The 16,898-nt window shown below is 32.8% G+C and overlaps 1 protein-coding gene and 1 pseudogene across 1 annotated transcript; both read right to left on the reverse strand.

Moving 5' to 3' along the window:
- Positions 1 to 1,909: 1,909 nt before the first annotated feature.
- LOC149553244 (putative inactive purple acid phosphatase 29) lies at positions 1,910 to 4,260 on the reverse strand (annotated as a pseudogene).
- Positions 4,261 to 5,285: 1,025 nt separating this feature from the next.
- LOC149553245 (cytochrome P450 750A1-like) lies at positions 5,286 to 7,477 on the reverse strand. Its single transcript, XM_089788706.1, has 2 exons — positions 6,421 to 7,477; positions 5,286 to 6,327 (listed from the first exon to the last, which is right to left on the reverse strand). Exons 1-2 carry the CDS (start codon positions 7,429 to 7,431, stop codon positions 5,716 to 5,718), a joined length of 1,623 nt encoding a protein of 540 aa, XP_089644832.1. The 5' UTR covers positions 7,432 to 7,477; the 3' UTR covers positions 5,286 to 5,715.
- Positions 7,478 to 16,898: the final 9,421 nt, after the last annotated feature.

Here is a 16,898-nt window from a genome sequence, read left to right on the forward strand (position 1 = left end):
CCCATGAACTCCAAAGTAGTCACCAAGTAAATCCAAGATGCTCCTGCATTATCTTGCATATTCATGGATTTATTACAGATTTTTGGTGTGCAATTTTGGTATACAGACTTTAGGCTCAGTGTTAAAGGCCTAAATGTGCTCAGACGAGGTCAAAAAATTTGATGGATAGGTGCTTGCGCCGATCCAAGCCTATATATTAGAAGCTAAGGTTTTTGAAAAGTGGTTATAATAGCCAATGAGAACAAGGGTTTGAAAGTTTTTGCCTTCCAAAGTTGGGCCAACTAAAACTTCCAAAATAAATGTCAAAAATGTATTTGGCCGACTATACATGTATTGTTATGGTTTGTCGGCCCTAGGTATTAAGTTTCAGTGTCTAGAACCTTCCCAAGCAGTATAAATTGCCTATTTAAGAAATGTCCAAACATTGTTTATGACAACTCTAGGTGAAAGTTCATAGCTTTGTCTTGCATATTACTATAATGAAGGTGCCTATGTGGGTTCACATATTGTAATTCTGAATTCTGTAATTCCGCATTTGTGGCAACAATAAGAAGCCCATATTTTTTTCTCGCAAATTGTTGTTATTTCTTTATTTTTGTTATGTGTTCATGGTATTAAGTGGGGAACCCTTCATCATTTTTACAACTTGATAGTCACTATTCATACTAGTTAGTCAAGAGTCATCATGATGAGACCTAAGGTGTCGATCCATAGATAGCATACTTAGTTTTAGGAGTAGATAATTGAAATTAGCACATAAATGTATTAACAATTGTGAATACAAAACTAAAGAATATGATTATTTCATTAATGTGAAGATGTAGATTAAATAAATACTAAAATTTATTTATAGAAGTTAATTGATCAGTAAAGAATAATAATTTGGAAATAATAATTAAACAATTAATTAAATGTATTCACTTATAGAAATTGGGGAAATACTGAATTCAAAATTTGAATATATAGGAACAAGACTAATTAAATAATACAAATAAAATAATTTAACCAATAAAGTGGAACATTAATAAAATTACTACACATGGAGAATATGACAATGTTAGGTGTGTAGGGCCTATTTTGCAATAGGATTACAAGTAGAATTGGTATATGTAAATTCATAAAATTTTGAATTCTCCATTTGGATGCACCAATCAAAATTGGAATAGGAATAAAATAGGAATATGTCTTCCAATTTTGACCCAAAAATGAGAATTTGCAATTATTGGAATACATATTCCTATTCTAGTTTTATTTATTTTAGAAAACATAAAATTTTGAGTTTGTGAATTCTCCATCAAATTCTGGCAGAACCAAACAAAAATAAGAATACGTTTCCCAATTTTCTATTCGAGAATAAGTATTCCTATTCCCATATGTATATTCCCACAGCCAGATAGACCCATATTAAAATCCAAAATAAGTATTCCTGTTCCCATATGTATATTCCCACAGCAAAACAGACCCATATTAAAATCCAACAAATTTGTACAACCAAAATTTTTTTTTACCATCTATAACCCACAAAAAAATTCTAATTATGAAATTTATATCAAATTCAACAATCTTTCCCTCTCCAAATGTTTGATGTTCATTTTCATATTTCTGTTAACACTAAAAGTCTTTCATGCTAATTCGTTGAATTTAAAGAACATTAATTTGATCATATCACGTAATAATAATTTCTTTCAAATATAGATTTATACAGATAATCCGTACTCTCTTAGTATCTTCTCCACAAAGCATGTTTCAAGTATTATTAGTGGGTAAACCATTCAAGCGGGGTTTTATGAAATCAATTAGGATGGAGGAGTTGTTGACTAGGTAAGGCAGATAGAGGAATAACATACAGGAGATCAAACTAAATCCAATAAGGATAATATGTATGCCATATCCACGGAAAGAAACTCTCTTAAATGGGACATTCAATTGCGAACCTCCATGAAGGGCGGACAAGCAGTGGGGTCTTTCTGGGCACAGTTAATCCAAACTCTTCAGCTAAAAACGAAAGAGCTGGAACCTTGCAATGAATGGAATCCCACTAAACATTTTATGAATACATATAGGCTCAAGTAATTGGACACTGTGACCGGAAGATTTCATTCCTGAAAGCTTGAAGTGAAAAAATGGGTCTGCAGATTGCGGAAATAATTGCAATCTGACATTGACTAGTAAGTAAAATAGAATCTGATCCGATCAAAACATCGGTCCGCACACCCTATAACCCTACGACATGATATTGCGGGGAGAATCATTTGCCTCTCTTTCTCAGTGCTAGGCATGACGTCAACAGTAGACAAATGATATAGCTCCAAGGCCAAGGAAAAAGTAACGTGCTTCAGATCATATCATTCTTGTATTACTATAATGATATAGCAGTAAGGTCAACGAATTAGGTGATAAAGATCCTTTTTTAATAAAAGGGATATAGCACGATGGTCCAAAAACAATAACAACTTCTTTTCTCGATTCTAGACGGTTTGAATACAGCTACATGCTTTCTGCACCATGGACTTTATATTATTATTACTAGCCCATACACAATCTAAACTAATGACATTACTAGTAATATCATCATTAACAGTTTTAATTGATTAATACATATTTGTTACTTTTATTTTTCTTATTTATTTTAGTTAAAAATTATTTATAACCCCAGCAAAATTTGTATTGACCAATGAAAAATAGAAACTAGCGATTGCACCTAAGGTTGCAATAGGGACGCTAGAGATTTTAAAAAAAAATTAAATTTTTTTATTAAGAAATAGTATTAAAAAATAAAATTGATTCAATATATTCGAACAAATATAAGTAAAAAAGTTTGTAGTTGAAAACTGCATTTATGTCAATTATTTAGTCTCTCTTTTTGAAAGTACTTAGCTAACTATTGTAATAGATAAGAGAATGATCATTTGCTTTGTTTTTCAATTATACTATGTAAAAGTTTGATTGTATTAATATTTTTAATTACATTCTGCAATTTGTTATTAGAATGTGAAAGAAAAGATTAAAGAAAGAAAAGAATCATTATGAAATCCTCTCATTCTCATTTTCATAGTAATAGTAAGTTATACATAATTCTTTCATTCTCATAGTAAGCTATACAAAATTCTTCTATGTAACATTTTGATTGTATCCAAGGATCTATTATTAAAATGAGAATAAAAAAGCACTCTTCTAACCCATCATTAGAATGAGAATGAAAAAATTACAAAAGTGAAAAAACTATAAAATTATATTATAATTCTCTCATTCTCATTCTTTAATAATAGTTAGTGGAATATGAACGAAATAGTTGATACAATAAAAGTTTTAGACAACATAATCTAAAGACAAGCCTGATTATCGATTGTAGACTTTGAAAATCTAATCCTTCCTTAGGAAAAACTGTTCTTAACAAAAAAAAAAAGGAAAAAAGAGATTACCCTTAATCTGTGGGAGGTTTCTTTGAACCAATCAATTTGAGAGCACTTAATCCAACCATAGCTAGTGATATTGGGATTAGATGAGTAAGATTGAGAACACTTATGCTCTGCATAGATGAGCCCCCAACTTCCTTTACTTCCAAATGATAATTTCCAAACTCATCAATTTTAAGATGGGAATTTGGTTTGAGCATGGAAAGAGTGTGATCCATGGACACAGTATGTCCTATCGCTCCTTCCCTACTTAGAGCAGGTGATTCCTAGTCATCATTCCCCAAAACAACCACCCATGAAATTTTGGTTGTTATCGTTGGTGCAAAAGTTCTCTTGATAGAAGCAATAGGGCCTGGTGTGTCAAACCCAAAGATACTATCTTCTGCTCATCATGACCACACCACCATTAAAAATTATACCAACATCTGAAGAGGAAAAGAAAAAACAAATAATTTGGATCTATCTTTGTTGTATTACCTGTAAATGTGATAAAATTAGGCTTCTCTACTTGAATCATTCAATTGATAAAAGAAGTGGTGTTGAGGTTAGAATAGGTGGTGTACTGAGAGGGAAACACATTCAAACAGTAGGTGCCCTTGCTAGTTGCATAATGCATGTCTGCCACCTATAAATCATGCTAAAATAGAGAATTCAATATTTATTTCTTTTCAAAAACTATATTTTTGAATATGATGAAATGGAATGAAAATGATTTTAGTACCTATAGAATCTTGAACTTCCCATTTTTTTAAAACTTGAGATGCATTGGCTTTGTTGTTGATGAAACTGCCAAACAGATAATGCAAGTGATAATGAAGAATGTTTGCAAACCCATTGTGGCCATTGTTAATTAGCTTCCTAACCCACTAGTGCTTCTACAAGAGATTAGGAAGAGTGAAAATGTGTATTTATACAAGCAAGGGTTTTTGCATATTGTTATCCTGAGAAGAATTCAAAAGTAACTTTTATGTGGGTCTAACTGTATGGAACGAATCAAAAGTAACTTTTTTTTGGGGGTGGATCTAACTGTATACTGCAAGGTAGCAACTCATATCCTTGAATATTTGAAGCACATACTAAATCCATTACACTTCAGTTGAATAGTTCATTAATAGAAAAGAGTACACTTGTCATGTGACAAGAAAATAATTTCAAATTGAGCTTCGTATTCTGAAAAAACTCAATGATAAATGTAATAAAATATTCCAAAGGACTACACATGTCACGAATTGAATATTTGACATGCCTATTTTCATGTTTTGAAATTAACGCTTGAGATTACTTCAATCATCTTGCATCCTATATTAATGAATATTGATCATTGATTTCAAAATGACTTTTTGAGACCTCAAAAAAGAGATGCCTTTGCGTAATTAATGAAAGAAAGTGAATTAGAAAATAAAATCTCAACAAACTTTAGACTCCTAGATTTTTTATAGATTGTAAACATTAATTAAAGGAAGCCAAATGAAAATATTAGTTCCCTGCCCTAGGAACTAACAAAACTCAAAATATCTAGAACTTCGTCCAAAACAAATTTAATTATTTTTTTCAATAAAAAAGGTAGGTTTTGATTTTCAAAACATTATCTTTATACGATGCAACCTATCAATAGCGTATGTACATTATCTTAATACGATGCAACCTATCAATAGCGTATGTATTCTGTGTAAAGAATGTTAAAAATAAAATAAAAAAATTAGCAACAAAATATTCATTCGATTTCGGATGTGACTGTGACCTTGAATTCCGGTGAACGTCTTCATGTCCAAGCGCTTTATATAGCTTCAACGCAATGGAAACAAAAGAGTACAAATTTCAACAAGGACATATGTAATTTAGGAAGATTATAGCAATACACTCACACTATTTAGAGAAAAACCGTGAAACCAGTATTATTAACTAATTTTTATCTGAAGATGACCACGGTTATCCTCATCTTTATCTAAGCATATTCATCCTTATAGTGGTTTTCAGGTACATAGCTATCATGTTTCACAAAGGTGAAATTCATCAATGAAAATATATCTCCGGCTTGAAACAACCCGGTACCTGAATCAATAGTCCCCTTGTGCAACAGTCGTACAAGCTGCGCCTACATCTGGTGTCTTTACCAATGATACTTCTCTATATACTCTTTATAAATTATTAAGTTACCAATGATACTTCTTTATGCACTCCTTATAAATTATTAGCTACCAATGATACTTTATGCACTCCTTATAAATTATTAGCTATCTGTATAACAGGAATGTAAACACATATTCCTAGGTACACAGACTTATCACAGAATACATGCTTAACTAGGATATTCAGTAGTGAGCCTCCACTTAGGGCAAACAAGCAGCGGATTTTTTCTGGGGACAGTTAATCCAAACTCTTCCTCCATATCCACCTCGCCTTTCACAGCCCAGTCAAAGCAATGAATGAGCTGAGCGAGTGCAAATTCACTAATAGAAAGACCCATGTAAATCCCAGGGCATCCTCTTCTTCCCGATCCGAAAGGCAGGAAATCGAAGTCCTGACCTCTCACATCTTTATTATTCTCAATAAACCTCTCTGGCTTGAACTCATGAGCATCTCTCCAAACGTTTTCATCCCTTCCAATCGCCCACACATTCACAAACACCCTCGTCTTTGGCGGTACAAAATATCCTCCCACGCTGCACCCTTCCATCGACTCCCGCTGAACGAGCAGAGGAAGTGGCGGATGAAGCCGAAACGTTTCCTTCACCACGCATCGCAAGTAGTCGAATCCCATGACGTCACTCTCCTTCACTCGGCGGTCTCTGCCTATTGCAGACTCAATCTCTTTCTGTGCTCGTACCAACGCTGCAGGATTCCTCAGCAGCTCACTCATCGCCCACTCCACCACTGTCACCGATGTTTCCATTCCCGCGTTTAACATATCCTGCACACCACATTATAATGTTTCCTCAACTAGTTTAACACAGATTCTAATAACATTTGTGAAGCCTAAGACGGCCTTGAGTCACCTACTTACCAAGATCAAGGCTTTAATGTCGACCCGTGAGATTTTCTGGCCCTCTGTCTCGGCCATGCTCAGCATCACGTCTACCATGTCGTTTACACGATCTTCTTCCTTTTGGTTTCGCTTCTCCGATCTACGATGAATGTGCTCCTCTATTACTTTCTCAGCGAATCCGTCGAATGTTTTGTTAACGGCCTTCATGCGCCGACGGAATCCCTGCAAGTCCAGCCAGTCGAGAGAAGGAATGAAATCGCCAATTGGGAATGCACCGCCCACATAAAACACCTCTTCAACCATTTTTTTGAAACCAAGCCCTCCGTTCAATTCGTTGTCAGAATAAGTCCTGCTGGCAAACATCCTGCACACAATATTTTGTGTGAGGGAGGAGAGTCTTTTCTTTATGTCCACAAATTTCTCTCCGTGCCCGCTTTCTTCCCAGATGGAGGCGACCATGGCAGACACTTCTTCCTCTCTCACAAATCTGAAAGAATCGATTCTCTTCACCGTGAGCAGCTCCACCGTCAACAGCTTCCTCATTTGTCTCCAGTAGTCTCCGTAGCGGCTAAAAGCGACTCCTTTATGATCGTAGATAACATATTTCCCGAATGCAAAATTTGGTCTACTTGCAAAGACCAAATCATGCGTTTTCAGAAACTCTTTCGCCATGGCAGGAGAAGAGACGACAGCCGTGGAGACGGAGCCCAAGCGCAGAAACATAATGGGTCCGTATTTCTTTGACAATGTTGCAAAAGACTGATGAGGGAGGCTTCCCAAGCGATGGAGATTTCCTATAAGAGGCCATGGACGTGGTCCAGGGGGCAACCTCAAATTGTTGCCATTTCTGCGGAGCTTAGAGAGGAAGGAACAGTATAAGATCAAAATCCCAAGACCAATAGTCACCGCTGCATTCAGGAGATCCATGTTATAGAAATCGATATTATCTAAGAGATGGGATAATCCCAGAGACATGTAACTGCAATACAACACTCTATGGGTTTGAGAGATATTTAAATTCTGCACCATTAAGCAACCTCAGAAACACATACTGAAATAAAGAAAAGCGTGTCCTCAGTCAATTGAAACCCCAAGTCCGCCGTTTCCACCTATCTATAGCTAACCCCCGGGAGATGACGATTCCGTAAGACTTTGTCATGCTTAGTGACGATCCATGTCACGTCTAATCAACGGCCAGTAACGATCCATCTTATACGCGTGATGGAGTGTTCGAGAAAACGAAGACTAAAGACCAGCATGGTGGGAATGGCGTACTCCAAATAAACAAGATAATTAAATTATATACGCAATTGAACGGAAGAAGTAAAATTTGGCAACGAATAATTAAATTATATACGCAATTGAATAAGTATAAACAATTTGAGATTTAAAAATAAAAGTCTAAACCATGACTACTCATAACTCTGCAAATTTATCTAGACAACTGACTTTTCTTACTAGCATCCTGTCTTATATGAATTTTCAAGATTTCTTGCCGCTAAAGTACGATGTTGAACGTAGTATACAGATGTTGACTAAGTTACCCATGCATAGATAGATGTCGAGTGTGTTACCATTCCATCCATGTTTTAGTAGGCTTTGTTCTCCATCGTCTAAATGAGTTGATTGACGAGTTGTCGACGAATAGAAAGAATGGAAAACTTAAGTTGCTTTACACGAATTGCCCCTAATAAATCTCAACGTGATAGGTGTCGTCGACCATATCGTTTTCTTCTTTGGATGAGATCATATTTGCTTGGATGAGATCATAGTTCCTTCAATCAAATTATGTAAAGTCAAGGAACAAGAACTAAAATATGATAAAATCATCATTTAAGTATTATATTATTATTTAGCATTAGTCATCTTAGATATTTTGAGCTAGGTCTGAAATTTCAAACAAATATATTTATAAAAATATTTCAAATTATAAAAATATTTTGAATTAGTTCTGAAATTTCAAACAAGGACAAGGATAAATTAAAAGATCATTTACACACTATAGTCACATTTATTATATAAAAGTTCAAATAAATCAATAGTTCAAGCACTAACTTTCAAATTGATTATGGAAATGAGATAAATTTGATTGAAAATTATTTTTTGTAATAACATGCATACATTTTTAAAATTTGATTAATATATTTTATCATTTCAAGTCAAAGTGTATATTAAAACATAATAGATAAATGACATGAAATTTTTTACGTAATCAAATTCATCTTATTCAAATACATAACATTAAAGTAAAGAATTTATTAGAAATGAAAGCACATTTGTCAATTGCAAATTTAATTACAAATTTATGAGTTTCAATCATTCATTGACTATTTTCATATCGACAAAAGAAAACATTTGTCACAATGTTCATGGATTTTTATATTTGATCTGTTGTCATTATTTTTATTTTAGTGTTCAATTGCCATCAACCCCCCCAAAAAAATTATAATTTTGATTAAGGATGATATGGTTCTATGCTCTAAAAATGTTTGTAAATGTAAAGCCTATTATATTTATTAAAAAATTTCTTTATAGAACTTCATCATTAACATGTTATTTTTCAATTTTGCATTTTTTTTTGTTGTTAGCTTTCTAATAGTATGTTACACAATATATTATATGTTAAATAATCATGTAATGAAGTGTGAAATTTTGAAACACACATATGTTTAAGTATGTAAAATATTATTTATTAAAAAGGTTGTGATTCAATGGAGTAACATAGTGAGGATGACCTTTCAATAGCTATTTTTAGAATGTCTTTGATAATAGGATAGGGTCTCAATTATGGTGTACATGGAATAATTAGACAATGTTTGATGATGAAGAAATATTATTTTTAAAAATGTTGATCAAAGGTCTCAAGGCAATGCTTTCCACTTTTTGCTAAAGAATGGTGGACTCCACCAAATTCTAAGAAAGACAACAATCCATCTTGAAATGGGAAAATGGAAAGTTTGAAGGCACAACCAAGAAACAAATGGAGTTTTTCACCTATGCATTTGACGGGTCATTCTAAGTTCAACAAGAGCAAATCAAAGTTTTGGTGACCAAAGAACTAAACCCTAATATAACTCATTCAACAATAGTCTTTGTGTCGATTGATCATAAAGAGTGGGTTAAATCTATAAAAAAATTCAAAATGAGATATTTCTTTATGAAATGTTGTTAATCATGCACTTCTGTCTAAAAGCTCAAAGGGTGGTGGTTTTCAACTGGACGAAGTATTGTGTGTTGAAAACCTCACAAAATGGGGTCTACTTGGTCATGTAGGCTTCAATTCAAGCTAAAGAGTGGATCCCCAATAGTAGTTTGGAAAACATATGAGGTAAAGGGTTTTGCAATAAAAGAAGTTCCAATATAGATCTATTAATACAATCTTCCACATGAGTGCTGGGATATGGAAATCTGTAAAATATTTTCCAATAGATTAGTGAATTCATGTAAAATAAGTGAAGCTTTGGAATACAAATATTTAAATATGTGTATTCATGTTTATGTTTCTTATGGAAAGACATAGATTGTCTCATAGAGATAATTGAATTAAAGTCTAGAGAAGGGGCGTGGTGACAGAGAGTAGAGGTGAAATTTTAAATTAAGTTTATAGTGTGAAGTAACAAATGGGTACATATAATAAAAGAAAGCTTGTGAAACCATAAAGGTGAAATTTTTGAATAAAATATCATATTGCATCTATTGATGTCTTTGAGAAAGGAAAATATGAAATGAACCCTAGTAGTTTCAATGGCATGTCAAAAGATGGATTTTAAAGGTATCGATTTTTGGGAAAGTAATGCCTCTCATATAATCTACAAAAGGTAGAAAGAGGTGATTAACTATATGTTTGAGGATGGATACTTCACACATGAATGAGGGAAGAATACTTTTTTAAAATGTTTAGAATAACTGATAGGGGGTGAATTAGTTATCCAAGGTCCAAATGTACCAATTGAACAAACAAACATTTCAACTTCAAATCCTAACATTCAATAGCTTGGTCTCTATAGTTAACTTTTAGTAAACATAAACTAGTAGTCCATATCCTAAATATAACAGACTTGTAGAATGTAAAAAATAACAGTAAATCACCACAAATAACACCCACACAAGTTTGACACTAGGATTTAACATGAAAAGCTAATTCAGAAAAAAACCATGAGTAACATGTTACCAATCTTTCACTCTTCTCAAGTGAGCTCTTTTAGGAGCCAACCCTATTAAAGGTTATAAAACACATTATTAAATGTGACATTGTTAAAGGATTTATTCACCATATTAGGAGTGGCCTTGTTAGAGGACTTTAGAACATTCCATCAGAATGCCACCCTAATTAATGTATTTACATATAACTATTAGGTCAACCTTGATAAAATTATTTTAAATTGATATGATGTTTAGAAAGTAACAACAAGTTTTTATTTCGCAAATACAACTCACTTTGTAAATACATCTTAGTTTGGCTCAAAAGCTGATCCATTGACATCATCACAATCTCTAATTTGCTTCACAATCCTTCAAGAAATCATACTTCTCCTCTTCTTAACTCTTCTCAACCTTATTCTTAAGTTCACTAGTCAATAACATCAACAACTACTCTAACCTTGAACAATTCTTCAAGGTTAGCCCTTGTTCCTCCTTAAATAGGTAAATCTAATCTTTTGCCACTTAAATACAATCATAGATCTTAGGGATATGATTAGATTCAATACATACATTGAATTTTTCTACCTTCTTGTTCATCCTCTTATTTTCTAAAAACTTCTTAATAAATAGTAACATAGAAATGTGCAAACATTGTTTCCCTTGATTTAAATGTTCTAGGTCATCCATCCTTATCTTCAACATACTTTCCATATTCTAGGAAATCAAGTCTTATAGATATAAATTGTGATTTCAAATAAACTATCAAAATGGTGTCGCTCGGCCAACGTTATGTTCTAACACTCGATCATCATTGGGTTATTCAATCACTACTACATTTCTTTTTCGACACATATACTTTCACTCAATATGATACTGATGCTTAGTCAACACTATTTCTTCTCAGCTTTTACTGTGGCTCTATCGATACTTGCATCACTCAACATATACTTCAAGCTCCTTAATCTTTTAATCTATTGCTTGGTCAGGAACATGTGTTTTATCTATCTTTAATTTCCTCTTCAATGCTTGAGTAGAACTATCTTCTCCACTTGTAACATGATTTAATCAATCACTTTATCTTTGTCAAAGTCTAATTAATCAAGTGTCCATTTGTATATACCTCTTCATAACTCAAACTTCCCTCTTGGTGCTTTTGCTATGACCAACTTCTCAAATCCTCTTTATCAATCTAATAGATATGACACTCTGATCAAACAGGAAACTATATCACCAATAAGGTTTGACATCAATAACAACATAACAATTATTGCAATTGTAGTTTCCAACACTTTTTTTTCAACATCAATGTTCTAGCATAGTCCATGATTGAAATATTTCTCCTTTCAACTATTCTATTTTGAGAAGGGGTCCTAGGTGCTGACATCTATCTTTTGATTCCTCTATCATTGTAGAATATGTTAAATTCATTGGAAATGAATTCACAACCTTTATCAAATCTCAAAAATTTCAAACTCTTTCATGTCTACTTCTCAAGTCTAGTCAAATACCAATTAAATAATTTAAAACATTAGGTTTCTCTTTAAGATACATCATAGTCATCATTCAAGAGTAGTCATCAACAAATATAATGAAATATTTATCTCCACAATAGCTTTGAGCACCAGTAGCTCCACATAGGTCAGTATGAACCAATTCCAAAATATCATCAAATGAATATTTCTTGCTCTTAAAATTATACTTTGTCATTTTTCCTAATTGACATTGTTTGCACATAACATTATAATGTTTCTTCAATTTTGGAAAACATCTTACTCTTTTCATCATATTGATGCTAACAACATTGTCAAAATTTACATGACATAACCTCTTGTTCCATAACTAAATATCTTCATATTGTGCAAACAAAGATGTCTCACCAAATAAATTTAGATAGGACAAGTTACCTCTTGTTTGATCACTACTTCCAACTAGTTCACCATTTATCAAATATATTTGAGTTTCTATGATGGAATTCAACTTTGTAACCTGATTTATTCAACTATGAAACACTCAAAAATTATAGTTAAGACCTTCAACCCAATGAACACTATCACTTTTTATCTTATTAGTCACTTGTATGGATCCTTTACCTTTCACAAGACTATGAACATCATTACCAGATTTAATACAACCACCCTTGTATGGTCCAATATTCTCAAATTTATTTGTATTACCATTCATGTGATTTGGAAAACCACTATGAATTACCCACCTATCACTTTTATTCACATATGAAATTGATGTCATTTTATCATCTTCATCAGAATATTCTTTCATAGCAACATAGACTACTTCTTCATCATTACTTTCATATTCATTATCAATTTCTTCTTCAACAATGTAACAATATTTCTTACATTTGTCTTTTTATAAGTCTTTATACAAGTCCTTGTTTCTCTTGTTGTCTCTATCATCTCTTCTTCCTTTGTACTTGCTTTCTCCATTATCATCCTTGTCTTCTTTGTCAGGATATTTTGTAGCAATATGACCAACTTTTTTGCATGAAGAAAATATTATAGGAAGTTTAACTTATTATATCCATTTACCTCTTGGAAGTCTTATAACTATCAATGCTTCAAGCTCATCAAGTTCATCATTAGAAGTATCACTATCACTTTTCACATATTTTCCTTTTCCATCCTTACTAAGAACCAATTATGATTTAAAAGAAGATTTAAAAGAAGTAGGAGTGAAATTATTAAAATTTGACATCACAAAATCAATAAGCCTACCAATCACACCTTCCAAAGTTAGGTCATTATCTAGAGTACAACTTAGTTCTTGTATTATATAAACCCTAATATCATAAATAGGAAGTAATCAATACCTTACTTATTATAGTGTCATCATCAATCTTTCTATTGGCTCTTCTTATAGAATTTACAATTTCTTTGATTCTTTCATAGTACTAGACTATATTTTCACCTTCTATTATTCTCATTTCATCAAACTTACCTCTCAAGCTCTCTAATTTTTCTCTGAGGAAATTCTTCTTTCCTCCATAGATGGTTTGTAGTGTATTCCACATTTCTTTAGCATTCTTGCAAGTTTTAATTTCATGAAACTCAACATAGCTTAGAGATGATGCAATCTCCAACATAGCTTCATTGTGTTCTTGTTTCTCTTTCAACTGTTGAGCTGTTAGAGGAATTGTTGTTACCTCTACATATGCATTTTCCACAAAATGTATTGCACCTTTTGGAATTATTTCTAGATGTAACATCATAAAAAATTTCCATGGAAGGAGGTTCACTTTGTTCAAATTTTGCACCTCTTTTTTGTACATCATGAACTTTATCTTCAAGTACCTGCAAACATTTCTCTACAAGCACCACTTCTTTGATACCAATTGTTAGAATGTTTAGAATAAATAATATGGGAGATTAATCAATTATCCATGGTCTAGATATACCAATTAAACAAACAAACACTTAAACAACTTCATATCTCAACATTCAATAGCTCGGTCTCTATAGTCAACTTTTAGTAAACATAAACTAGCAATCCATTTTCCTAAATATAATAGACTTGTAGAATGTAAACATTAATGGTAAAGCACCACAAATAACATACACACAATTTTGATGCTTGGATTTAACATGGAAACCCGATTTGGGAAAAACCACCGATAACATGTGACCAATCTTTCACTCTTCTGAAGTAAGCTCTGTTATGAGCCAACCCGATTAATGGTTACAAAGCACACTATTAAGTATGACCTTGTTAAAGAATTTAATCACCTTGTTATGAGTGGTCTTGTTAGAGGACTTTAGATCATTCCATTTAAATACCACCTTGATTAAAGGATTTTCATATGACTATTAGATCAACCTTGATAAAAAGATTTTAAAATGATATGATAGTTATGAAGTAACATTAGGTCTTGATAAAAAAAAATATAACTCACTTTTCAAATACAAATATGAGTTTGGCCCAAAATTTGATGCATTAATAGGCCTTTATTGTCATCTCAGTCTCTGATTTTCTTGGAAACTTTTCAAGAAATAACACTTCTCTTCTTCTGAACTCTTCTCATCCTTTTGCTTAAGTTCGCTAGTGAATAGCATCAACAACTACTCCAACCTTTAACAATTCTTCAAGGTTATCCCTTGTACCTCCTTAAATATAGGTAATTCTAATATTTTTCCTCTTAAGCACCACCATAGATCTTAGGGTTACGATCAAATTCAACAAATATAATGAATCTGTCCAGCTTCTTGTTCATCCTCTTCTTTTCTAGAAACTTCTTCATGAATCCTTGCATAGAAATGGATAAAAATTATTTACCTTGATTTAAATGTTTGAGGTCATCAATCATTATCTTCAACATGATTTGCATATTCCAAGAAATGAACTTTTTTGACTGGAAATTATGTTCTTGATAAACTATCAAAATTCTCTCCCTTGGCCAATACTATGTTTTGACACTTTATCATCAATACTATCACTCGGTCAATATTGATTCTTGGCCAACAATATTTCTTTCTAGCTTATACTATGGCTTAGTCAACACTAGCATCATTGGACATATACTTCAAGTTCCTTCTCTTCTATTCTATTTCTCAGTCAAACTTGTACATTTTGCTTATCTTTATCTTCTCCACTTGTAACAAGATTTAAAAAATCACTTTATCTTGTCAAAATCAAACTAATCATGCATCCATGTATACTTTTCTCTTCATAACTCAACCTTTTCTCTAGGTTCTTTTTCTATGACCAACTTCTCAAATCCTTTTCATGAATCAAATAGATGTGACACTCAGATTAGATAGAAACCTATCTTACCGGAATAAGGTTTGACATCAATTACAACATAATAATTATTCCAATTGTAGTTTCTAAAATACTTCTTTTTCCTGGCCACCACTTGTAGGTGAGTTGGTCTGTGCCTTTAGGTTTACTTCCTTGAGGTCACAGGTTTTACTCTCCTTCATAGTGGACAAGGGTTGTAGGCCAGTTTTCCTTAGGGGACTTTCATGCCAAGTACCTATTTCATTGGCTTGGGATATAAGAATGTACCTTTCCCCCAAATTTTTTTTGCTGGATAAGATGGAATGGGGGAGAAATAGGGTACAAAGGATATGAAAGATGATCAAGGACATAGCAAGTGCACAAGGAAAAATTCAAAGAAGATAGAGGTTATGGATGACAAAGAGATTGATGAGATGAGGACCTCTACTACGAACATGAACATCCTAGCTAATTAGGCTACTAAATTATTGAAGACCTTATAGTTATCTTGATGTTGTATTTATGTTGTCCTTCTTCCTATTTGATGTTTTTTGGTTTTTTGTACTTGCTTGTCTAGTTGTGTATTGTTGATGCATAGTCTCTCGTAGACTTTCTTTGCTTATCTATTTGTTACTTTGTAAAAGGTTTTGGGTCCTTTCAAAACCTATTTTTAATTAATAAAAAGATACTTCTCCTTCCCATAAAAAATAATGGAGAGCTAGAGATGGGCAACATTAAGGATATGATTGTGAAAGGAGAATTACTAGATATTATAATAATATTACAAAACCCTTTTTCAATGGTGGCTCAACACTGACAGTTGCTCCTACTCTGGTTCTTGGTCTTAGTTGTGCAGGAGGAGAGAAGGGCTTAGATGTTATCTTCTTTACATTATTTCTCACCTTAGGCACTATGATTTTGGCTTTCTTAGCCTTCTTGGCTAGGGGGGTGACAAGTTCTAGGGCATTACCGTATTTTTTTGCACTTTCTTCCTCTTCCTTTGCACCATCTTCACTATCTTTATCCTATCCAAGATCTTGTGTATCATTAAAGGTTCTCTGCCTTTAGTTTGTTTTCCAAGTTTCCCTTCCAGGTCTCCACTCATTTTATTCCTCTTCTTATTAGTTTAAGTAATCTTAATTAATATCCATTATTATTCTTTCTTTTGCTTCTTTATGCCTGGCAAAGGGCTTGACCTTTCCATCAACTTCTTCAGTAAATAGTGCAGTAATTGATGAACTCACATCATCAATATCAATTTCATATCCAAAAGGGTTAAGCTAGGCTACCCTAGGCTTATCTATATGTACATGTGTGTAGTTAGTGTCAAATATGAAACACACATCATTATAGTGTTTTTCAATTAAGGATGTAGGAATCATTGTTCTTTTTCTCATTTTCTATTTAAACTCATCAAAATAGCCATCTAAACATTCTCAAAACTATCCCCCAAATTCACAATATACTCACTTATTTTCCTAGTAGTAGGATTATATTGTTCCCACACAACATTGTCAATAGTAGGATAATAACTTTGTACATAGAAGAAAATACACATTATCAATTATCCAAACTTATACATTAAATTATTAGCCCTTCTGATTGATATAAAGTTTTCTACC

The sequence above is a fragment of the Cupressus sempervirens genome, chromosome 6 (assembly GCF_028749045.1).
Source record: "Cupressus sempervirens isolate cs-2001-9-10 chromosome 6, ASM2874904v1, whole genome shotgun sequence".
In the NCBI taxonomy this organism is placed as follows: domain Eukaryota; kingdom Viridiplantae; phylum Streptophyta; class Pinopsida; order Cupressales; family Cupressaceae; genus Cupressus; species Cupressus sempervirens.

Coding starts and splice junctions, on each gene's coding strand:
- LOC149553245 (XM_089788706.1), bottom strand. CDS start 7,431: ATGGTGCAGAATTTAAATATCTCTCAAACCCATAGAGTGTTGTATTGC. Junction 6,328..6,420: donor ACATTAAAGCCTTGATCTTG/GTAAGTAGGTGA, acceptor TGTGGTGTGCAG/GATATGTTAAACGCGGGAAT.